The 25,358-nt window shown below is 51.7% G+C and overlaps 1 protein-coding gene across 3 annotated transcripts in view; it reads left to right on the forward strand.

Annotated features, from left to right (window-relative positions):
- Positions 1–4,038: 4,038 nt before the first annotated feature.
- Dgkz (diacylglycerol kinase zeta) overlaps positions 4,039–25,358 on the forward strand; it is a 42,821-nt gene continuing 21,501 nt past the window's right edge. The window contains exon 1 of one of the 3 annotated variants that reach the window (XM_029472294.2): positions 4,039–4,593. In XM_029472294.2, the coding sequence (XP_029328154.1) occupies positions 4,382–4,593 (212 nt within the window). In that variant the 5' untranslated portion in view covers positions 4,039–4,381. Of the gene's footprint in view, positions 4,594–14,392; positions 14,569–16,264; positions 16,693–25,358 lie in introns of those variants that run through there. The other 2 variants (XM_021156923.1, XM_021156924.3) reach the window with 2 other exon arrangements.

The following is a 25,358-nucleotide window of genomic DNA, read 5'->3' on the forward strand; positions in this document are numbered from 1 at the left end:
GTGTGTGTGTGTGTGTGTGTGTGTGTGTGTGTGTGTGTTTTGAGATGGAAAGATGGAATCTTAATATGTAGGCCTGGCTGGCCTGGAACTTGCTACACAGGCCAGGTTAGCCTCAAACTCACCTGTCTCTGCCTCCTGATTGCTGGGATTAGAGTGTGCATGCACCACCACACTTGACGAAGAAGGGTATTTTACAGATGTGAAAACAAAAACAAAGCCAATGTTCATAGCTGGAGACACAGCTCAGCAGTTAAGACTGTGTATTGCTCTTGCAGAGGGACCCAAATCGGGTTCCTCCCTCTCCTGATTTCCACAGGCTCAAGCACACACACACACACACACACACACACACACACACACACACACACACACAGAGAGAGAGAGAGAGAGAGAGAGAGAGAGGCCCTGAGGCCCTGAAGGCCATTCAGCTGAATACCAATGCTGCTGTAGGATGCAAGTCTACTGGCTTCACCCCAGTTCCTGATGTCTCTTTGTAGTCCCTCTTCCTCCTTATTCTATGACTGAACAAGAGACTTGATTCTCAGGGTTACCTGAAGCCCGGGACTAGCGAGTAGTAGTCACCTGGGGTCTGCTCCTTATGGAGGTCCATCCAAGATGCTTGCCCAGCCTGTGTGAGGATGTAGGGTCACCTATTGCCAGTGTTTCCTCGGGGCCCTATCCCTGCCTCTAAGGGGATGTATCTGCAGCAATGGAGCCATAGTTTCACACTGTCAGTTCTGGCAGCTTGCTTTGCCACATCCCATGTGACAGCTTTCACAATGAGCGATCCTGCTTCGATGTCCACAACATATCCTTTGTTTTAGCTAGAAGCCAAAGCTCTGAAGACAGGGTGAACAGCTGAGGGTGAAGCCACGAGAGCAGAGCTGGGCCAGACAAGACTCTAGATCCAGGAGGGCTGACCAACGTGAATACCTGTGTGATGTAGGTAAAAAGTACCTTGTGGGTCCCCCCCTCCCCGGGCATGGAGGACATAGACCAGAATCCTAGGCTCCAAATGAACTTTAGTTGCTTGGTCATCAGAGTGGCTAAGTACATGGTCTCTGAGGTATGTGCTGTCTCCCTAATCTACTTAATGTCTCCAAGCCCCAGGGAGCTCCTCTGTAAAATGGTACCCACCCTCCTGTTTGAAAATCAATGAAAGTTTGCCAGGAAAATGCACCAGATCCATTATACACTAGACACCAGTAACTGTTCTCTAAGTGCTGTGGTAATGGGTGGGATGGGGCCAGAGGAGTGAGATGCAACTTCGAAAGGCTGCATACAGAAGGTGGTGAGGCTGGTTGGGGAGAGGGCTTGTTTTTCCTCTTCTTGGGAAGGAAGCCAAGACACAGCTTAAAGATAATGCAGCCAGCAGCTGGCCCTAAGTAGGGATGTGTGAGGATGGTGGAATGAAGCCTGCTTTAAAAAGCCCTAAGTGGGGAGAGAGCGCTGCAGGAAAGAGCTAAACAAAAACCCAACCTGGGAACCCAGCAGCTAGGCAGCAGCTGAGTGAAGGTCAAACCCAGCCAGTGCTACCATAATTCATGGTGTAGGAGGCTACTCTGGGCCAGGTTGCTTGGAAATCCAAGCCCAGGGTCCTGGAAGGACAAACTCAAAAGCAACAGTGGTGCAGAGTGGGAACCCCCCCAGTAGCAGTGGCTTCGAGGAGAAAGAGCCTTTGTGGCCAAGAATGTTTAGTCTAATGCTTTTACCCAAAGAGGGGCTTGCTGGGCCACTGAGATGTGGGAAGCAGATGTTAGCAGACCTTTGCAGTTTTACAGAGTGGGGGTCGGGGTGGGGAGCTGTCCCAGCAGTAGAACAGAGGGAAAGGACATGGGTGCTGGCGCCAGAAGGCATGAACTTTTAAGTCCAAGTGCACTGCCACTCACCAGGAGCTATTCTGAGCAACTAAACCATTGAACATCGTTTCTTTGTCCTCTGCAGCATGGAGGAAGTGATAATATCTACCACTCAGGGATGTGGTTAGGGACAAACGAGATGGTCGCTACTCAGAGTATACAGGGTATGCCCAATGAGACACCCAAGAAATCTCTGCACTACATTATTAAGAAGGGCTGCATGGGGCTGATGGACGGATGCCCTTTCCATATGAGAGACAAAGAAGGGCAGGGATAACCTGAGCAAAGGCATAGAACAGAGTGGAGAATATCAGAGAACCCCAAAGCAGCCCCATTATCTACTTATGTGAGTCTGGTCCCTCCCACTTTCCCATGCTCACAGTGGGGAAAGGAGACAAAGACTGCACAGGACATCTGCTCAGAGAACAGGGGAGGCTAGGAAGAAGCAACCAGCTGGACAGTCAAGGAGTCATTATGGAAAAGAACGGCTTTTTGCTTATTTGGTTTTGGTTTGGTTTGGTTTGGTTTGGTTTGGTTTGGTTTGGTTTGGTTTGGTTTGGTTTGGTTTTTTTCAAGACAGGGTTTCTCTGTGTGTAGCCCTGGCTATATTGAAACTCACTCCCTATAGACCAGGCTATCCTTGAATTCAGAGATTCACCTGCCTCTGCCTCCTGTGTGCTAGGATTAAAGGTGGGTGCCACCAATGCCAAGCTGGAATATATACATTCATATATATATATTTGTGGGAACTTTCAAATTGAAAGTCTGTGATTGGGAAAAATTTAAGATAGAGGGGACAACTAGATGACGCTGTGAAGAAATGGGACCAATTCCAGAATAAGATTCAATTCAAGACTGTGTCCTTGGAAGGGTTGGGGGAAACTGCAGTGGGTCGCTGCTGGGTCTATCCCAGACTGCGAGAGCCTGAAGTCTAGCCAAGCCAGAGCCTGGTAGCTGAAATGGGTACATTGTAGAGGAAATGGGTGGATCAGGCTGGATGGTGGGATATGGGCTTTGAATGCCTGGATAAAGTATAGACAAAAAACAGCCTCCGGGCAGTGGTGGCTCGTGCCTTTAATCCTAGCACTTGGGAGGCATAGGCAGGCAGATTTCTGAGTTTGAGGCCAGTCTGGTCTACAGAGTGAGTTACACAGAGAAACCCTGTCTCGAAAACCAAAAAAGAAAGAAAGAAAGAAAGAAAGAAAGAAGAAGAAGAAGAAGAAGAAGAAGAAGAAGAAGAAGAAGAAGAAGAAGAAGAAGAAGAAGAGCAGCCCCGTAAATACTGTATGAATCTGTGGTCATATGGGTCGACTTCAGAAAGAGAAGAAAGTCTGGACCACAAAAAGACTCATATCTAATATCTGAGGAGTGACCCAGGTCCTTGCAATGGTCTAAATGAAACGTTCAGTTGGTGAACATCCCCAAGCCCAAGAAGAGATGGTACAAAGAGATACTGAAAAGACAGGAAACCCAAGCTGGACCCCATGGAAGCATCATCCTGTACTTCCTTTTGCCCCTGGTTCCTCCCTCTTGTGACAGTCTCTTTGGCACTAGAAGATACTGATTTAGTGTTCTGGGATACCCCAAATCCACAACCTGGAAGATTCATGGAAGGCTGACCATCTCAAGGGTCAGAGTCATCTCAAGGGACTTTACACACAAGTCAACTTGATCCAGCTTGAGGCCTGGTCTTGAGATCTCTAAGCCTGGGGATGGTGTTCCCACAATCCTAGATGTCCCTAGGGATTGATGTAAACTGTCTCCTGTGCCCCTCCCCTAAATCCAGTTTGATCTCTAAATTCCCACAGCGCCGACAGGGTTAAAGCTGCCTCTTGTCACCGCCCCTGTCTCCCCCACCCCCCTCACCTGCCTTAAGCGGCAGCGAATGCCAAAGCCGGAAAACGCGGGACAGAAGGGGGCGGGGGTGCATCACTGCGGCTGAGTGACAGGTGGAGCGATGATTGGCAGGTGCCGTGCAGCCTGTACCAGTACCGGGCAGGGGCACAGAGGTGGGCCTGGGCAGGGTCCTGCACCCTGGCCTGGAGCCCCGGGAGAGGTTGCTGGCTGTGGCCCGTGCTCCGGGCTCGCTCTCCCGGGGGCCCGGGGCCGATCAGGCAGGGCGAGGCGGCGCCCTTCCCTCGGACCCTACGGCTTGGCGAGTGTCTCTAAGGTGACACCCTGGTGCCTAGTTGCTGCGGCGACAGCTACAAGGCTCCGGCTCGGCTAGACCTCAGGCTCTGGCCGTCCGGGGATCGCCCCGGCAGCGCCCCACGCAGCATCCCGACCCTTCCAAGGACACAGTCTCCCCAGGGCTCCGGAGCATCCCTGCCGGCCTTTCCTAAGCGCGGCGACCCGCAGCTCCCGGTCCTTGTCGTCTGGGCGCCGCGTCACGACCGACGTGCGGGACCCAGCGCCTCTTTGCCTCGTCCCGGTCCTGCGCCCCTGGCTCCGGAGCGCTCGAGACTCTGAACTTTGGTGGGGTCTCCGGCAGGCCTCAGGGCACGGAGCCGGGCTGCAGAAGGATGGCTGAGGGACCGGGGGGAGGAGGACCGAGCGGGGACAGGGCAGCCAGCGGCCGGGCGGCGGCGGAGGAGGTGGTGCGGCGGCGCTGCGGGCGCCGGGAGGAGGCCGAGGTCTTCCAGCCCTGGCCCGAGGGTCCCCTAAGTGTGGCTGCGGGACCCCTGGTGGAAGAGCGATTCAGCCAGATGCACCTTCGAAAGCAGGTGTCATACAGGTAAGGAGAATGGGGACAGAGGGAACGCCGCGCGGGGACCACTTCTTATCAGCACCGAACTAGCAGCGTGTGTTCACGACGCGCCCACCTGCCGTTTGTCTGGCTCTACTCTAGGGACTGGGGATTCAGAAGGGGTGCGGGGGATAGCTTCCCTTCTCGAACTATGAAAGCTCTATTCATTCAGCATCTAATTACCGAGCGCCAAGTCTGTGCCTAGCGCTGTGTCTCTGTTCTAGGAGAAAGCCCACCGAGATGGTCCTCACTAATCTCTGTAAGAAGTGAGAAGTCTTCTGGATTTTCTTCCAGAAGAAGCAGTGTGCCTACCCTGTGCATTCAGTCTCCCTCCTCTGTACCCTCCTGTGGGCTGCCCCTGTGCTAAGCACAGAGGTAACTTCTGCCACAACAGCTGGAAACCTACTGCCTAGAAAAGGCAAGGGCGTTCCCACCACGCCCCCAGTATCACATCAGGCCTTCACTAGCATCTATCACTGATGTAGGCACCTCCCCTGCATTGCCCACCCAACATCTTACACCATCAACTGTCTAGGTAAGACTCCACTTGACTGCTTCTGCCACTCTAACTTAAAGGATCCCCTGGCAGAAGCAGCTGGAGTGGGCCCCAGAGGCCGCTGTAATGACCTGGAGTGAACAAGTGTGCCCTTCCTCACAAGGTGGTCCCCAGATGAGACGGGGGAGATAGACATCCTCACTTCCCCCTTCACCTTGCCTCCCCAAGCCTTTGGCACAGAGTGACTTTCTTTGGAGGGTCTAATAGGGACATCTCAATGTGCCTCTTCATCCCTTAATGCCATTAGCCTGATGGGAGAGACAAATCTTTTGTCTACTGGCAACCACAAGGGGCTTGGGTATGTCTGACACTGCCCTGCTTCTCCTTGGACCTTCTGGGAAGAAGGATCATAAAATCAACCCAGCCCTGAGAGCTGAAAGGGCCTTAATGGTTATGAAGCCATTAGGCCTGCATCACTTGAGAAAGGATGGAGAGGGAAGTTACCCACCATCCTGAAGTGGGATGATGCTCAGAGGAAAAGGAAATAGGTTCGGTTCCCAAGAGCCCTGCCTGCACTTTGGGAACCTTGAGCATGCTAGACTCCATTACCAAGATCTTCCAGAGCCCTGCCCGGGGCCTTCAGCTAAGATACAGGAGCTCCTGAAAGTGTCCCTGGGGGAAGAACAGAACATGAAGAATCTTGGAAGAAATATTATTGATTTGGGAGTCAGGAGACCTGGACAGAGGCACACATACTCTGTTCCTTGGATGTCTGGGCTCCTACAAAAAGCACCACACGGAGATTTTCCCCTATATTCAAGTCAGGGAAATGTATCAGCTACTGCTAGAAAAGAGGCCAGGGTCAGGGAGAGGCTGGGAGAATAGAAAACAGAGCTTCACTAAAGAATTGACATACAAGATGCTATGTGTGCATGAGCACACATAGGGGTGGAGAGGCAGCTCTAAGGACCGAAACGCCCCCATGTAGGAGCTGTTCCACAGGTCAAAATGGGAGTCCCGGGCCATCAAAGATGCATAGTAACCAAGTTGGATCTCTTCTTCTGAGGATTGCACCAGGGTAGGGCTGTACAGGATGAGGCCATGCTGAGGCTGGCCAGGGGTCTAGTCTTCTCCCCAGAACTGGGCAAGGAATTAAGGCAAGGGGAGCCTCTGGGTCTGGAAAGAGAATGCAGCTCTAGGCCCTTTGAGCCTTCTGTGGTAGAGGAGGAGGTGTAAATCCCAAGAGGCCTGCTGCACTCTCTTCCAGGCTGTCCTAGGGCTGTCAGGAGCTCAGGCCCACTGTGACCCTTTTCACATCCTCTGCCTGCCACTTTCATAAAGCTCTAGCTCACAGCTAAACCTCCAGTCCTGCTGTGAGGAGTGGCTAAGAAAAGCAGTTGAAAGCCCTTCACGGAGAGAAAGGGCTTTCAGGCAGAAGTGTGGGGGCAATGAATATGAGGGTGGGTGGGTGTGTGCAAGCGGAAGCAGGACCGAGGCCAGGCTGCTTCTGACGCAAGTAAGGACCACAGGGGCTTTCAGCACGACTGGAGAAGATGCTAGGGAGGAGGGGCCTGACAAGAAGTACCTCTGGGCTCTTTCCAGAGCCATCATAAGCTAGCAAACAAAACAAGTTAGGATTTGAAAAGGGTCAAAGGGGACCTAGTTTCCAATAAATCCCACCAGAAAGGGCAGGACAGTATGTAGAGCCCTTGTGTCTCACATGTGTATCTGGACTGGGGAGAAGCTATCCCAAGCACAGAAGGAGCCCTAACCAGTAAGGGTTGGGTTCAGGAGACTTCTTGCAATGATGACTCCAGCCGAGGAAGACAGAGGGTATTAGGGATGCTCGGTTTGTGGACCACCTCCAATGTTATGCCCAGTAGGTACCAAACCAGATCACCTAAGTATGTCTTTTTAAATGAATTTTTAAAAAAAGATTTAAAAAAATGTGTGTGTGTGTGTGTGTGTGTTTGTGTGTGTGTGTGTGTGTGTGTCTGAGTGAAAGTCTGCATGCCAGATGTGTACAGGATCCTAAAGAGGCCAGAAGAGAAGGTCAGATGCCTTGAAATTGGAGTTACAGGCAGTTGTGAGCCACCATATGTGTCCTGGGAACTGAACTTGGATCTTATTCAAGACCAGCACATTGCAGAACCATCTCTCCAGCCTCCTAAAATGTATTCTTAAGGCTGAAGTTGTAGCTCCATAACAAAGTGCTTGCATAGCATGGGTGGGATCCTAGGGTCAATCTCTTAAGACCTCAAGAAAAAAAAATAAAAATAAAATGGTTTCTTAAGCCCTTGGACTCAGGTTAGAGTCTAGATCTGGATCTGTAAACCTCTCCTGTAATTCTGGTAGCTCAGTCAGTTTGAAAACCACTTGTTTGCACCTATAGAGACGTCAAAGAGAGAGATTCTGGATAAAAGAGGGTACAATAGATGTTATTTGCTGGGTGTGGCTGGCAGAGGTATCCCTGTACAGATTCAATCATGGCCCAGACACTCAGGCCCTGCCGACACACTGCCTAACATGGACTTAGGAGGCTCAGACTTTTTCCTCGACAAAAGTAGGATCCTGCACAAGGCCAGACAGTAAATATTTCAGGCGTTGGAAGTCACGTGCTCCTTGTCACAGCTATTCAGCCCTGCCAGTGGTACACAAAGCAATCACAGGCAGCGTGTAAAGGAATGAGGGTGCCTGGCTTCCTCTAAAGCTTTGCTTACGGACCCTGAACTTTACAACTCATGTCATCTCACTGTCACAAACTATTATTCTTTTGCTACTTCCTGTTTCTCGAAATGTTGAAACTATTGAAACCATTCTTAGCTCACAGAACCCTACACAATCAGGCAGTGGGTCAGATGAGGCCCTGGAGCCATGACTCAGTAGACAGGACAGCACACTGATGCGGCCATCCACCTGGGCAGAGACCATTCCAACAAGGGCAGCAATTTCCACACATGGGCACATGGGCTTGGGGTCTGAGGGTCTGAGAGTTCCCGGAAACCAGCGCTGACCCTTCTGAGCCTGTGAAACTTTCACCTCTAACCCTGTTTCCTCATATGGAAAATGGGAACAATAGTATCCACTCAGTAGTACGGCTTGAAGGATATTACAGACAAGCGGCATACAGTTCTTGACTCCAGGGGAAGTAATGAACCGCCCCCTAGATCTTTCGCTAGAGTAAGACGGGTTAGGGAGGTCCAGGAAGGACGGTGGATGCTGCCTCTGAGCAGTGATAGTGGGAACAGAGGCTAGCAAAGCCAGCCAGAGACTGAGAGCAGAAACTGAGCATGTCCCAGACCCCACTGCCCCCTTTCCCCTCCACCCTCCCAGGACCGCTTGTGGCGCCAGTTGGCAGGGAGGGTGCCCCCTGCAGCGGGCACACAGCCGCAGGGACACAGCTCCTCGAGGGAGGGGCACCTGATCTTACTCTCCCTGCTGCTATTTACCAGAAGCTAAAAATAACCCTGGAGTGACAGGGAGATGGGGCCGATTTGTAATTTAAATAGCAACAGGATAAAGCAAGAAGCTTGCAAGAGATCACATTCTGTCCCGAATTAAAAATGCAAAAACCGGGGGCAGAGAGCTGAGCTGGAGCAGGGGGAGGGAGGGGACTGCTGCCAAAGGAAGCCGGAAGCCGGGGGTCTGTCCATTTTCCTTCCTTGGCAAGAACCGGAGCCCAGGTCCTGACTGGAACTCTTTCCTCCAGTCGCAGGTTCACGCAGAAGAGGGAATGAAAGGCCAGAGCCTGCAGAGTCCAAGGGCGGGAATAGATTCATTCTAAGGCCTTCTAGCAGCAGTTGGCGGCCCAGAAGAGGGCTTCACCAAAGGATGTGTCCCCAGCAGCTCAGATGCCAGATGGCATAAGCCGCTGAGTATGTTCAAGGCTGCCTGGAGGTAGCTGTGGCTTTTAAGGAGGTCCCCAGGGGTACTTCGAAAGAAGTGAGGGCCAAAGAAGTTTTTGTCTCAGTCAGTACATTTTCACATCAGGGCATTCAGAAGAGCCATAAAGGACCAGGGCCCAAGGACAAGGGTCAATCCAGGCTGGGAAACCTCTTTGGTGATGTGGAAGGGAGTAGGGGAAGAGAATGGACTCTTGCAGGCTTTTGAGATCCACAGATGACTGTGGAGGAAGCTGTGCACAGCAAGGTTGGAGTTCCCTGAAAGCCACAAACATGGACTATTGCGGTTCAGAGAAGTCAAACAATTTCTTAAGATCACACAGCAGGAACTTATCTGATCTATTTCATTCCAAAACCCTTTCCCTAACCATACTGGCTTCCAGGGGCCTGGCCTTTCATCCTGGAGGGTCTTTTCTTTGGGCTTCGTACTAAGTACTGGTATCTGGGAAGGATAATGGGACATGGGATAGGGGGTGAAGGGCTGAAAGATTTCTTTAAAATTTGAGCTTGGGACTCTACCAGGGTGTGGGAGGAGTGCCAGGTACCTACCTGTCCCGCACTAGGGGTTTTGTGGAATCCAAACTGGGGCCAGAAGGGAGACTCTAGAGCAGACCCTGCTGAACCCCAGAAAGAGAGCCATGTAAGCCCCTTCTTCCTTTCAGTGCAGGGATCCTAATAGAGGCAGAGTGTCTTCCAAATGATGACAGTCTGGAACCACCTCTGACTGCTAAGCTGTCTGTGCTGGTACTGTATCCCCCGTCCCAATGGAAGAGAGTCCTGCCTTTTCTTTGCTCAGACTCCTTTCTGTTCATAGCTTTCATAAAGACACCCTGGAAGGGTTTCTCCAATTCCCATCTGTCACCAGCAGCACCTACATCCTACCACAGGCACACCTGTCCTCTCAGTGAGGGTGGAGTCTCCCAGGGGCTACGCAAGTATTTGGATCCCAGGCTTCAGAGCTGATGAGGGATTTTTGACTTTAGAAAACCTCTGGGTCTCCAGGTGTGGTGATCTGTGTAGACTCAGCTACTCTGGAAGCAGAGGCAAGAGATTCACTGAGTCTAGGTATTTGTGGCAGCAGTAGTTGTATGAAATAAGTTAGCATTGTTAAGGTGGCTTTATGGGTGTGGATGACCATCAGGGTGTGGGGACTACCAGATGGTGTGCATAAGGAAAGGTGAACCAGCCGGGCGTGGTGGTGGTGCATGCCTTTAATTCCAGCACTTGGGAGGCAGAGGCAGGTGGATTTCTGAGTTCAAGGCAAGCCTGGTCTACAGAGTGAGTTCCAGGATAGCTAGGGCTATACAGAAATCCTGTCTCGGGGGGGAAAAAAAACAGAAAGGAAAGGAAAGGTGAACTAGCCCAAATCAGAAATCGAAATGTAGCAGGTCACAACTCCTATGGTGAACACAGCACTCACAGGTCTCAGGGCAGAGCAAAGACTCCACCAATAAAATGACTGCCACACACATCCAAGCATGAAGAACCGAGTGTGCTGGTGAGTGCCTACAGTCTGTGCTGGGGAGAGACCTAAAGCATACCAGGCAAACACTTTACCAACTAAGCTATGCTCTCAGTCCCAAGAAGCCCGTTTCCCTTTCTCTGCTCCTCTCATCAAACACTCAACCCATTTGAACATCTATAGAAAAAAAAAAAGAATCACTGAGCTTATATTTTTGCACAATGAGCAGCACAGGGTTCAACAGTGTCATAAGAAGGAAAGCTATGCGTACAAATTTGATGATCCAAGATGGTTGGGAGCAAAGTGTCCAGGGGTAAGACTGTGGGCGAGAATGCTGACAGGAGCAGTGCTGACCCTTGGCAAGTGCTTATGAGAACACTTGCCTTAGGGATGAATGAAAGCCTCGAGATTGGGGACAGAGATTCCAATGAAACTGCCAAATCCAGAGGAGACTTTTGATACAGTCTGGGTAGAGCTGAGTGAGACAGCTTACCCTTAAATCCTAGTGCTTGGGAAACTAAGGCAGGAGAGTTACTTGAGGTTCTGGGCTAGCCTGGGAAACATAGTATGTTTGAAGTTACCGTGGACTACAGATTGAGATCCTGTCACCTACTACAGAGCTGAGGGTATAACTTACTGTCATAGAACACTAGTATCCAAGAAAAACCTAAGTTCAATCCCAGCAGTGCAGAAATAAACACATAAATATGTAAAATAAAATGGAGATCATTGGGTCCAACTTATGGTTAATGCACAGCACACAGTCTCACAACAAGAGCTGGCATATGAGCTTGTGAGTTCTCTACACTTCCCTGGTTCCGTTGCTTGGTTTGGGTCTGAGGGAGGAAGACTCCAAGTGACAAGATACAAAGGACCAATGGCAGCAAGGTAATGCATCCAGCGTCATAGACAGAATGGAATTCAGGCGTCAGGACCACAGTTGAGAGAGCATGAAAAAAAATATAGGGAAATTTTGTTTATTGAGCATCTACTACTACAAAAGCATACACTTGCATGATATACACTGAAAGAAAACCCCGACAGGGAAAGCCTGGACAAGGAGACAGGAGAAGTCAGGACCCAAGGAGCCTGAAGGTCAGACGGAGGAGGCAGGCTTGGCAGGTTTTGAGGGCAGAAGATGTCCAGGTCGTGGGTTGAGTATTTGGTGGCCTGGTACATTTCTTTTCCCCAGCTCCCACTTGCTCATTCAGGCCACAGAAAGTGGAACGCCTTCTCCTCAGGGGCTTCAGCGAAGCCCAGAATAATTTTCTTACCCAGATTGCTCTTCCTGTGTATACCTGGGTGGATTCTGAGGGGTCCCTAGCTCCCCAGCGCTGGCTCAAGTCCCAGGAACAGCCAAGGGCATCCTCCCCTGCCCTGTCTGCCTGTCCCTCCCAGCCTCGTCCTCCCCTCCCCACCCAATCTGGATTGTGAAGCTGGCACAGACAGCTTTGTACAGTATGAGCTCAAAGTAGCCCTGGTCACCGAGTCAGGGTTAGCCTGCGACTCAGCCTCCAGGCAGCCTGGCTTCCCCTCCAGGAGCGCCATTTCACCGAGTCAGGGTTAGCCTGCGACTCAGCCTCCAGGCAGCCTGGCTTCCCCTCCAGGAGCGCCATTTCCTGCTCTCTGCCTGTCCAGATGGAAAACAAGCCCAGCCCGGTTTCCTCTGTTTAACTGCTGGGGCTACTTGCGGAAAGCCTGGGAGAGAAAGGCTGGGCCTTGCTGCATGCAGCCTCCTTTCAGAGTGGACCTTGGCCTGGTGGGTAAAGTCTTGAGAGACCACACCCCAGGAGCCCATCTTGAAGGACTCAGACGTGACATGTTCAAGGGACTGCAATTGGGAAAAAGGGTGTAGAGCCTGATCATGCCCTCAAACCTTAGTGGGGCAACAAGGCATCTTAGACCCTAGGGTTAGAGTCATGTGTGTGTGTGTGTGTGCGTGTGCGTGTGTGTTTTATTTTTGAGGGGTTTAGATTCTTAATCTCAACACAAGAAGATCTTGGACAAGTAAGATTAGAAGTTCTGTGCCTGTTTCCCAATGTGGGAGGAGGAAAATGGGGCTGGCAAGATGGCTCAGAGAGTAAGGATGCTTGCTGTAAGCCCAAGGACATGGGTTTGATTTTCAAGACCCACATGCTGGAAGGAGAGAACTAATTCTTGCAAATAGTCCTCTGACCTCCACACATGGGGCACAAGTGTCTCTCTCTCTCTCTCACACACACACATACACATATACCCTAACACACAGAAATAAATATAATTGGGGGAGGGTGTTGTATGTGTTGTTTATTTTGCTTTGCTTTTAGGACCAGGTGTTGCTATGTAGCTCTGGCTGGTCTGGAACTTGCTATGTAGAGAAGGTTGGCCTCAGAGATCCGCCTGCCTCAGCCTCCCAGGTGGCAGGACTAAAGGCGGTGCCTGGCTTCATTTGTTTTATAACTTGGAGTCAATGAGGTAATTATGTGTTTGGTAAGGTTGCTGGCCCAGAAGTGCTTATTAGAATGAGTATTAATGCTTCAAGCTATGTATCCATCAGGTAAGTTATTGCAAGCGACCATGTTCTAGTCCGGAGGAATACAAGAGTGAAGGCCAGCCCTGTGTGGAGGTCTGGTGGCACCACCAGCAGGTTCTGTAGTGCTCCTGCTTTGTGAACTGAACTGACACTGTTTCTATCCTCAAGAAACTCAACCTCCCTGGAGTAACAAGAACACACAACTAAAGAACTCATTGTAAGGCATCGTGGTTGCAGAGTGCTTGAGGGATGCTCACATCCCTCCCTACGCTGCCTGCCGGCTAAAGAGCAAGCATGGCTCAGTAGTGTTTGCTAAGCCCCTCATGGGAGCCTCAAACTCCAGGGCAATTCGGCCTCAGAAGGTGTTCTAGAGCCTTCCAGGGTCCTTCTGCCTTCCAGTTCTTCAGCCCCACGGTCTCGTCCACGCATGGGACTTACGCCTCACTGTTCCCTGCATCCACAGTGCTAGTCTCCAGAGGGTCACATGATCCGCTCTCATGATTCATTTGAGTCTGTCCTCAAATGTCACCTTCTTGCTCAATCCCCCGTCTGCCACTCTTTGCCCCTTCATTTTGGCTTCCCCTTCCTGTCTTTTTTTAAATAGCACTTTTCATTGCCTAACATGCATGGATTGTCTTGTTTCTATCTTCCTCTTCTAGGTTCTAGGTTCCATGAAGGTACAACAAGATGTACCAACCAATATTTCCTAAATTGTCTATGAACCCTTCACCTTTTATTTAATCCACTTACAACCCAGTGAGTCCAAACTGTAATCCATTCTACAGATTAGAAAAACGGAGGCTCCCCAAAACTCTGATTTATTGTTTGTAGCCGTATTCCTTAAAAGGTTGCTTTAGAAGATGTATGGCCTGGTCCAGGTCACACTGCTGGCAGATAGGAGAAACTGAACATGATCTGGCATCTTCCATCCACTGCCGTTTCCAATACACCACCACCCTGTGTGCCTAGCTCTGTTGAAAGGTATGGTGCATACAGGATGCTAAGAGAGCTGGACACAGGCTGGAGTCAGCCTGTGTACCTGGAGCCGGTGTGCAGCGAGGAGTGTCATGAAGTGAGAGACTATTAGTAGCAGCAAGAGGTGAAATTCAGAGACGTTGTTTGGAAAATAAAGGCCTGGAGCTGGGGTGCAAATTCCAGCCCAGGCAGGTCTAGTGGGTGCCTGGCAGCTTTTGACTCCTGGGGTTGTCTCTTGACTGCTACACGCTGGGCTTGTCCCCACCTGCCCCTGCTCTCCTATGCAGCTCTGTGCCTTGCCAGTGTTCTGCCCCAGTCAGCGGAAGGCGCCGACAAGCCCTGTGGTCCTCGGCTTGAGCCTCCAGCCGGCCTCTAGCAGCAATCCCCCCCGCCCCCCCACGTCAGGAAGTGCGGAAAGAGGAAGAGAGTTGCTGGGCAGGATGAGCGCACTGGGGGCTGGCCACAGCGCCGGGGGAGGCTGCGATGTGGCTGCTGCTCTGGGCCCCGCGAAGGTGCTGGGGACGAAAGAAGCCGAGCTGCCAGGAGCACTGAGGCAGATGTGGCGCTCCCGCTCCTGGGACGTGCCACAGATCCCAGCAGAGGTTCCCCAGACACAGTAGGTACAAGGGTGGCCTGGGATGGGCACAGAGACCTCATCCTTCTATGAACTTTCTATATGGTGTGGAAGAATGGCAGAAGTGGGTTCACCCGTCTATTTCCCAGTAATTCCATGGTGGCACAATCTTTTCCAGGCTTGGGGTAATTTGATAGAAGGCTTCTCTTTGGGATTGGAGTTGAGAGAGAACAGCAGGGGTTGTTGGGAGAGGAGCCCTCCCAGGACTGTGGTACATGATGTGGGAGTTTTCTCGAATCCAGTTCAAGGACTCAGTAAGCTCAGTGGAATCTTCAAGCTGCCCCCTCCCCCCACCCCCATCCCCCAGCTTTTCCCATTGAGCTTGGTGATAACCACCCGATGACTTCCTCAAAGAAAACATGTGTACCCAGGAAGCCAGGGTCAGGTCCTCTTCCTATCCAGCTTGGTCCCCACTGCTGGCTGGTGACCTGGAGTCCAGCTTCTCCAGGCCTACTAGTAAGAAACTCAGTGTATAAGAGAGAGTGTTGGGGCTTCTGGATGTCGGCTGTTGTTCAGAATCACAGGCATGTTCCTGGGTCACAGCCCCCTAGCTTTGGCTATTTGTGGCAGGCGAAGTCTGGAAAAACAGGCTACCAAAGCCCCAAAGGAAAGGGTGAAGTCGAAGGCAACACAGGATGTGGCTTTCTAGAAAGGAGGGCTAACTGAAACAGTAGGCATCAGGGTGGCATGATCTGGGGAGGAGGTGGACCAAGGTCACTGGCTTCCAGGCCTCCCCGTCACAGTCACAGTTGTGCAGCATCTAGTGACCACCTAAGTTGTGGATCCTCAAATGTATGCGATGGTATGACTCCTGGTGACTTCTTGTTCCAATTGGTCTCCCTTCTGAAGGAGAACATGGGTCAAACATGAAGAATATTTCTGGATGTGTATGTGAAATACGAGGTTCTTGTAACCACTGCCCTCAGGGGTATCTGTGTGTAGGAGACAGTTTCTTCTATATGGGTGTATACGTGAATGGGTGTGTAGGTTGTAACTGTTGTCCTTGTGTGTATTTGAATGTGTAGGAAGTACATAGCTCATCCTTATGGTATAAGGATTCAAGGGAACATTGAACACTGTGCTGGGGAAATTTCCCTGTTAGGAGTGGGTGAAGGGTTGAAGCCATTGTGAACAACTGTAGAAAGATGACTTTGTCAGAGGGACATTGAAGTTCTTTGTGAGTGTGTGAAGGTCAGTGAATGACTTTGGTGTTTTGAGCGTGAGAGAAAAGTATGAGTTTGACGATTGAAGATAATTCCATGGGAGGGGCATGCCTGCTGTGTGTAGGGAGAGCGTTGTGTGGCTTTTGTCCGTGGGTGCGCTTATGGATAGCCAAGGGGGTAAGGGTGGAGAGAGAGCACATGAGTGGCTGAGTGGGTGCAAGAGAGCAATATATAACTTGTGGATGCGGGAGAAGTGGTGACAGCCGCCCTCGCGTGTGTATACTTTGATCATGTAGGTTGTTTGGTGGAGGAGGACATGGGGGAGAGGATCATACATCTGGGAACAGTTTGAGCGGCTCAGGCCAGGAAGTCAGTCCCATCCAGGCAGGCTGGCCACGGAGCTGGAGGGGTGGTGCCCTCGTAAGTCCCGCCCCCCAGGCCTCCTCGACGGCCTTGCGACGTGGCTTGAGGCCAGCAGAGGGCGCCGTGGGGCGAGTGCGGCGGAGCGGCCGAGGGGGCGTGCTCGGCGGCGGGCGGGCAGGCAGAGGCCCGGCCAGCTATGCGGGGTCCTGCGGCCGCGGCTGTCGGCACTTCCTGGAGCGGAGGCTGCTTCCCCGGCACCTGGGAGTGGGGCGCGAGGACGCGCAGCGCAGCGCAGGGCGGGCGGAGCGCGTGCTCGCCATGAGCTTGGCGGGCGGTGCGGAGCCGGCGTGCTGAGCCCCGGCCGCCGGCCCGGCATGGGCGTCTCCCGCAGGCCCGCCGCCGGCCGGGGCTAGGGCCGGATGGAGCCGCGGGACCCCAGCCCCGAGGGCCGGAGCAGCGACTCGGAGTCGGCCTCCGCCTCGTCCAGCGGCTCCGAGCGCGACGCGGGTCCGGAGCCCGACAAGGCGCCTCGGCGCCTGACCAAGCGGCGCTTCCCCGGGCTGCGGCTCTTTGGGCACAGGTGAGCGGGGCGGCGGCGGGACAGGCTGTCCCAGCGTGGGTATCCAAGCGCCAGGCACAGGCGGTCCGGGTGGTGCGCGCGCTGGCACCGGCTGGTAGTGTGCTTCGTCCTTAGTGCAATGATAGTCAGCTCCTAACCCTTCTGCAGGGCGACAGAAGTCACCCCAACTCCTTGGCACCAGCAGTCAGAGACCCTACGACTGGTCACCACTGCTTTTTGACAGTCTCCCCGAACCTGCAGTTACCAGCGTGGTGGGGGCGGTCATACCGCCCTTCGTGCTTCTGGGGAACCTATTTGCCAACTACCACTTCTTGGCATCTGCTGATTGTGGTCGCTGTGATTTGCCACAGCACATGGTTGTCCCCAGGTCACTGATTAAACTACTCGATGTTTTAAACTTCTGGGGACTGTGGGTGCCTAGCGTGTTGCTCTACTTTGCTCTGCCATAGCATGAAGATAGCCCCTTCTCCTTTTTCTAGACAATCATCTCTTCCCCCTACCTTCTTCCAGCTCTTGCTTTGGGAAGGGACGAAGTGGCCTGTAGTTTTGAATCAGAGTTGGCTGTTTTAGCTTCATCGTGCCCTTTCCCCCAAGCAATCAAAATATCACCATATTGTACCTGTGACAGAGCTTTGACCATGACTGTGATGAGAAACTGGAAGGAGGGTATGGAAAGACTGAGTGCAGGCAGTTCAGGGCATGTGTGCTCGTCTGTGCCTGCTGGAAATGCCCTGGTGTAAGGTGCCACCCATTCTACCCAGCTCTCTGATCTTTTTTTTTTTTTTTTCCTCCTTTCTGCTTTCCTGTCTGACCTCTGAATTTCTTTGGTGGCTGAAGAGCTTGCAGCCAATCAGCTAAGAACCCTAGAGTTCTGATTGGACTCTGACCTCAGACTCTACCCAGGGCCTCCCTTTTAGTATTTGTGGCTGTTGAAGGCCTTGCTGTCTTTGGCCCCTTCTGAGCTTTGCCTGGGGCCTTTCCAGGGCAGACTTACCTACTAATAACCCGTGTGGTTTTCCTCTGTTGTGTGGGTGGTGTGCCTGTGGTGCTGATCTATGCCCTCTGCCTGGTTTACCCCTGCCAGGGCCCTGCTCTTTGCACTTGCAGTGTGCTGCTAAGCACACACCAGGCACCACACACAGGAGATCTGGATCCTTGCACTGGCAGATGGAGCTCTGTGGGCTTTGGAGAAGCCACAGGAGCTTCAAGACCTCATATAAGAGGGCAGGCAGTGACACTTCCAATACTTCTGTTTTGTTACCCACAGCCTTGCAAGGTAGAGCAGTTTACACCCAGCTGCAGGAAGTAGCCTCCAGTGTTCACAGGCTCCTGGGGGAGGGAGGGAGGGGCACCCTGAAGGCTTCCTGTTGCTGCCCATAGGGCACCAAGTGTTGAGTGCTTTCTACTTGAAGCTGTGCTCATTTTGAAGAGCACAGGTTTGTGGATGGAGAGATGAGCCTTGGGCATAGTCAACAGAAGATCAACAGAAGTGCTGAGTGCCTTTATATAATTCTCTAAAATAAGCAGGATAGGTTCTATTTTTCCATCTTTGTAGATGAAATAAACATACTGTCAGAGAGAGGAGCCATTTGCCCAGAGTCACACAGCACGTAAGAGGCAGAGACAGCATTTGAACTCAGGTTGGTTTGATTCCAAAATCCACATCCCCTTTCTCTCTCCCAGGACCTCAAATACACTGTCACAGAGGCCCGGGGTGCTCTAAGAAGTCAGATTCTTAGAACTTAACCAGTGAGCCAGAGCTTTTTCAAGAGCTTCCCAGGTGATACCACAAAGTCACGGGGTGACAGCCTCCTGGGATGGGAAGTGATTTTCTAGCATGCTTATCAAGAAGAAAGTCAGAGAGGGCCTCCATAAGCATGGGTGTGGTAGCGTGGGCTGTGTATGGAGGGCAGTGGTGCTTTAAACAAACAAACAAACAAACAAAACAAAGACATTGGGAGCTCATGACAGTGAAAGATTCCTCTGACTGACTTGGGCCTTCAGGATCTGCACCCATTGGTGCCGGGCCTCCTTTGACTTCATTTGATGGCCAGGTGACGAGAGGAGCAGACATTTGGATTAGTGTCCCAGCCCAGGCTCTGTCCTTACCTATGCCGCTCATGTAGCTCTGCCGTGCTTCTTGGCCCCTGGGACGTCTTCAGTTGAAACCATCCCTCCATCTTTTCCCAGGCTCCATGCTCATTTATAAGACAGCTCTTGTTTCTCCTTGGACATTTAACCTCTGTGTTCTACCACATGTTTCTGCCACTTAACACCTCGAAGCTGAGGGACCTCGTAAGTGAACAGGCCAGAACACAGGGCCATCGATGACACCAGATGTGTGTTGGCTCTGAGGCTGCTGCGTTGAGCTCTGTCTTCTGCTCAGGTGCAGAGTGTGTGAACAGTTGGCAATGTCTGCTGTGGGCTTGGCGGGGGGCCACATGGGTCCTGTCTGTGTTGGGTCAGCAAGAACGGTGACCATGGTGTCTTCCTTCAAACCTACCCTGCCCCATTCAACTGGCATCACTGGCTGGGACCTGGGGAGCAGTTTGCCATCTCTTTCAGTCCAGTGACAGACACAGAGCTGAGCCATAACTTGCTCAGCTTACAGATTCTGCCCACCTCCAACTCCATCCCACCCCACTTCTTCATGGTGGAAGCTGTCAGCCCCCTCTTAGAGGAAGGAGAGGGGATCTATCTAACCTCCTGTCATCTGGTTTTCCTCTCCCCTGAGTAGAGCAGGTGGAATCGTTACACACAGGTTCTCTGACCCCAAGGCTTGGTCAGTCTCCAGTGAGGACAGTTGCCTAGAACCAGCCCCATGAAGAGGGGACGGACTCACCCTCTGGCCCTTTGCCACAGCCTGGTCCTGGGCAGGTCACTCGGCTTGTGGATTGGCTGGTTTTGCACCCCAGGGGCATTATAAATTACCTGGCACACTACACATTTTGACAGAAGGAGCTTTGGTTGTCCAAGCCCCTGGGAGCCAGAATGTCTGTTCTGCCATCTCTGCCCTTCATTAGTCTCAAAGTCATAAGCTCCCAGAGGGCAGGAGACACACCCGTGGGGCGAGTTTGACACAATAGATCTCATTTAGAGGCCATGCCACACGGGGCCTATGAGCATAGGCTGAGGACAAGGCTGGCGGATGAGCAGACTCAGCACTGTTTGGGGTGGTTTGGAGTGAATGGGGAGGGACACCTTGAGGGATTCTCTCTTTCAGAGCTGAGAACCCCTGTCTGTGGCGCCAGGATGTCTGGGGGCCAAAAGAATCTCTGAGTGAATCAATTGTCTTGCTTAGGCTAATATGAGAACAGTCCAGGTGGCTGCAGAACCTTGAGTTCCTGCCAACTTGCGGAAGAGGGACCTCTGCCTGAGCTGGGTGCATCTGACTGTCAGCTTCCACTCCAGCCTTGTGCCCAGGTACAGAGCTGGCTCAGGTTGGCAGGTGAAGGAAGAATTCCGGTCCCTGTCTAGTGTCACACGGACCAGTTTCTGGCTTACATGTCAGGGGTGGGGATGGGCAGTTCCTGTTGTTTTGTCACCATAACAAAGGTCAAATCCCCACATGCAGACTGACAAGGGTTTGCACTTAATATAAGATGGTAGAAAGAGGGTGTCCTTACAGTCAAGGACAGAGGAAGGACTCCTGCCCCCTGAGCAGAGAAAGCCTAGGCTTGGGAGCTGTGTCTGGGAAGGAGAGCAGCAGGCCTGCCTGCATCTTTCTGAAAGCCTTCCCAGAATTTTCCCTGTTTCCCCAAGCAAAAAAGAGGAGGCTGATGGGCAGGCTGGCAAGCTTTGACGATTAGGCTGAGCTGCCTCTAAAAGAAGTACTGGTGCTTCCAGCTAGCACAGAGGGCTAGAGAGAGGGCTTCAAGGTCCTTGCGCTACCCAGGAACCAGTCCTGCAGTATCACTGTGACAACAGCAGGGGGCCGAGGCTCCCGTAGGGAAGGACACTGGGCCCGGAAGTTTTCTTCTAGCAGACCACTTGCACCTGCTGTGAGTGGATGTAGACACCTTCTCTTGGTGAGTTAGTTACCTGAAGACCCTAGCTGCCAGAGTGAAGCCAGTGATCTGGGGTGTGTGTTTCTATATCACTTAGTTCCACCCTGCCCTACCCCTGAAGGTCAAGGCCCCGGCGAAGTACCCTGGACTCAGCCAAGGTCTCACAGGCAGCCTGGGACACATTCATATGTGCTGCATCACAGGACTCACTCCAGAGTCTCACCTGCATTTGCCACCTGGCACGCACCCTGTCTCAGGGAAGGAACACTGTATGCAGGAAGGTGAACATTTGCCTTTAGGCCAGTGGTTCTCGACCTTGGGGGGGGGTGTCAAATGACCTAAGTTGTTTGCTTAAGACCATCAGAAAACGCCTGGCAGTGGTGGCACACACCGTTAATCCCAGCATTTGGGAGGCAGAGGCAGGCGGATTTCTGCCAGGTCTACAGTCAGCCTGGTTTACATAGTGAGTTCCAGGACAGCCAGGGCTACACAGAGAAACCCTGTCTCAAAAAAAGAAAAAAAGAAAAAAAAAAAAAGACCATCAGAAAACATAGATATGTACATTACAGTTCATAACAGTAGCAAGATTACAGTTATAAAATCATTACAGCCACAAAAATAGTTTTATAGTTGGGGGTCCCCACACATGAGGGACCATATTAAAGGGTCACAGAATTAGGAAGGCTGGGGGCTGGTGAGATGGCTCAGTGGGTAAGAGCACCCGACTGCTCTTCCAAAGGTCAGGAGTTCAAATCCCAGCAACCACATGGTGGCTCACAACCATCCGTAACAAGATCTGACTCCCTCTTCTGGAGTGTCTGAAGACAGCTACAGTGTACTTACATATAATAAATAAATAAATCTTAAAAAAAAAAAAAAAGAATTAGGAAGGCTGAGAACCACAGCTTGAGGCTCACAGCTTCCCTCTTTCCTGGAGCCACTCCTGTTGCTGTGGTCCTCAGCCACTACCTGTGTGTTTCATGTGAAGGCCCTGGATGCCCTTGGAGCATAAGCATCTGGTTATAGTATGCTGCCCCAGCCCCTTAGCTCTCAGCCCTGAGCCTAGCTGGCACTCGTGTCCAGGAGGGAAAGGCTAGGCAGAGCATAGACCAGATGCCTGTCCCCTTATCCTCGCCAGTCTTAGCTAAGGGCATGCTGAGAGAGCAGGTCTGAGTGAGAGCAGAAGCTGTGGTCCACAGGAGGGAGGATGGGTGCTCTCAGTCCTCTATTGAATGCTCACCCAACCCCTCCCCACGCACCTGTGTCCAGGTGGATGGCGCTCATCTTCTTTTCTGGCCATCAACAGCTACTCCAAGCTCATACATCTGCCAGTTTCATAGACTCATCACAAGGATGGCCTTGGTGGATTTACTTCCATCTTACAGATGAAAAAGACAAAGGCTCATAAAGGTCACGAAGTTTGCCCTGGGTCTCAGCCCAGAAATCTTTCCGCAGCACCTGGTTATTAACACTTTCCTTCAGATATTCCCTTCCCACCCTAACCTGCAGAGCCTCAGGAGGCCTTAGATACTGTCTGGGTTTACTGAGAGGTTCATACCTCATGAAGTTGCCTGAGACGCATGAGATGTCCTGCCCCAAGTAAGTGACAGCCCCCCCCCCCACCATCCCCCACCCCACCCCTGGGTCCCTTTAGCAGGAGCAGACTGGTTGTAGAGATCCTGGGTAGGCAGCCTGTGTCTGAAAGACAGCCTTCATGGTGCTTCACAGCTGGTTCCGGGGAAGGGCACACCTGTGACCTTTTATTAGGTGCCAGGGACGGATTCTTGGATAGCCTGGGTTCAGTGAGTGGCCTGTGTCCTGAGGAATAGATTAGGCCCCACTTGTACCCAGCACCCTCTCTGTCTCTCCTTGCAGAGACCTGCCCCCCCCCCTTCCTGGCAGAGTGCCAGTACAGAGCTCCCACAGAGAGGCCTCTCCCCTGCCAGGGCTGAGCACCATCATAGCAAATGCCAAAATAGCTGTCTGGGAGCCTGAGCCTGCACCACCCACGCCCCAGCATCTTGCGGGTTAACAGCTTGCCTGTCTCTCCACCCCCCTTCCCTAGCTTGCTGACATTTTACAGAGAGAGCTGGGGGTGGTTGTGAAAGGGGCAAGTTGGTTCCTGCTCCTTAGCCCACATAGACAGCCCACTGATACAGCCTGCTGCTGCCCACCTGCCTCTGGAAGACATCCTGTCGGAGAGTTCTGCTGTCTGACCCGGGAAAGCAAAGCTGAGCTCTCTGCCTGTTATGCCACACGATGAGTGACTCGTTGTTGAAACCAGACAGGGGAGACCCAAGATAACACTGGGCAGATGGCCTCCCTCTCACGGCCGTTTTTAGTTTTTAGGGGGGATAGGAAAGATGGGGGTTGAGACATCTATTGCTTAGACCTGCCTTGAACTCATGGCAATCCCTGAGATCAGAGTGAGCTACCATACCCAGCTCCTCCAGAAATCTGTTTTAAAGAGACTAAGACTTTTGTCAGCTGATGCTAGGGTCTAGCAGGTATCCATGCTGGCAGAGCGCACACTACGTTATCGTCCCAGACGCTCGGTGGGTTTTACTTTCATCCAAATGGTATGCCTTAGTTGAGCATAGAGGTTCATGTATGTAATCTTAGCACTTTGGAGGCTGAGGCAAGAGGATGCTGAGTTTAAGGTTATCCTGGGCTACATGAGTTCAAGGCCAGGTTGGACTAAATAGTCAGACCCTCTCAAAAAAGTTGAGGGGAGGCAGTCTGGGGGAGGGGTATTGGTCTGATTTGCTTTAGTTCTTTTTTTTTAAAAAAAAGTTGTATTTATTTATTATATGTAAGCATACTGTAGCTGTCTTCAGACACTCCAGAAGAGGGAGTGAGATCTCATTATGAATGGTTGTGAGCCACCATGTGGTTGCTGGGAATTGAACTCAGGACCTTTGGAAGAGCAGTCAATGCTCTTAACCTCTGAGCCATCTCTCCAGTCCCCTTTAGTTTGGTTTTTGAGGCAGAATCTTGAACTAGAAATGACCCCCCCACACACACACACCCTTTGGCTCCCAGGAGCCTAGACTACAAGCGCAAGCTTAGTAACCTTTTTAGGTTTGCACATTGCTTTTAGTCACCAGAGATTGCTCAGATGCCTGACTCCCTGAGTGTTCCTTTCCACCAGTGCTCTGGCCCGTATGCCTTGGCTTAGATAGATGTCACGAATGGTCTTGCCAAGCGGTTCCCCTAGTTTTTAATGCCTTTGGAGGTATTTATTTCCTTTTTTGAAACTGATTAAACTGAGGAAGTGTTTATTGTGACCACGTTCTCTTTCTAGCCTACAGCAATCCCTAGAGAGGAGGCTGAGGCTAGGAAAACTGAAGCCTCTTAGCCTGAGGCAGTAGAGCTGGTCAGAGGCAAAACTCTAAACCCTTGCAAGGGCCAGGTGGCCGCTTTTGTTCTGGCAGAGTTCTTGCTTTAGCAGTAAGAAAGCCCTGGGTGGCAATCCTAGGTGCCTGGGGTGGAGGTGGGGAGCTGGAAGAGCTGATTCTAAGGAGTTAGAGTTTGAATGGAAGTAGGGGTCAGCCTGCTAGCAGATAGGAAACTGAAATTTGCTACAGGCACATGAGAAGGGGGGATGGGACTTGGGAGCACAGGTACTACAGAGGAGCCCTATTGGGAGAGTTGGAGGGAAATATTAGCATTCCCACAAAATGGCAGTCTTCAGGGCTGCCTGTTAGACACCTGGCTTATCTACCCAATGCTAGCAGTGGGACCTGAGTAGTTGGCCAGCCAGCCTGAAGCCATCTGCTGTCAACCTGATCAAGGCTAAGTAGGGACCACTAGCACTCTCTTCACTCTTCAGGCCATGCCCAACAATCTGGATGACAAGGTCCCAGGGTCTGTGACCTCATAGGGCATGCAGCCTAGCAGGTCAGTGCTGCTGGCCCAGAATAACCAAAGAGGGCCTGCGTGCGGGAGGTGCTGAACTTCCCACCTCCCCCAAGAGAGGGGCCTAGGGAGAACTTTCTGGCAGAACCAGAGTCTGAGCAAACTCCTGCAAGCTGAGAGGGAAAAGGAGAGGTTGAGTTCAGTAAACAGAGGGGCCTGGTTTCCATTCTAGAGACTCCAGGTGGCGAGTATAGAGCCATTTGTCTATGTGCCAAGTGGCAAACACAGGCTTGCCAGTGTGGAACTACTGGGTTTTCACTGATGCTCACTCTGCCACTTGTAAGCTGTAGGCCTTTGGCCACCGAACTACACTGTGCCTCACTTGCTCATCGATACTTCGAGGACAGAAGACAAGGATGAGCAGTACCGACTAGTAATTAAATCAGAATTAGTAGATAATATTTGCTTAGCCTGGTATGGTAGTGATTGGGAGGTAATGGCAGGAGGATCAGAAGTTCAAGGTCACCCTATGCTATGTGAGACACTGTCATAAATAAATAAATAGCCAAGGGAAGTGTGTATTTGTTAACATACAAAAATAGGAAAACGGGCCAGAGGGGTGGCTCAGAGGTTAAAGGTGCTTGCTGCCAAGTCGATGACTTGAGTTTGATCCCCAGAATTTACATGGTAGAAGGAGAGAACCAACTCCTGAAAGCTGTCCTCCAACCTTTACATGTGCATTAGGGCGTGGTGCTGTATGTGTGCCCACACATTCATGTGAGGGTTCATGTGTGCATGCAC

Source organism: Mus caroli, unplaced genomic scaffold (assembly GCF_978045245.1).
Source record: "Mus caroli unplaced genomic scaffold, Mus_caroli_1 scaffold_2, whole genome shotgun sequence".
NCBI classification, from domain to species: Eukaryota; Metazoa; Chordata; class Mammalia; order Rodentia; family Muridae; genus Mus; species Mus caroli.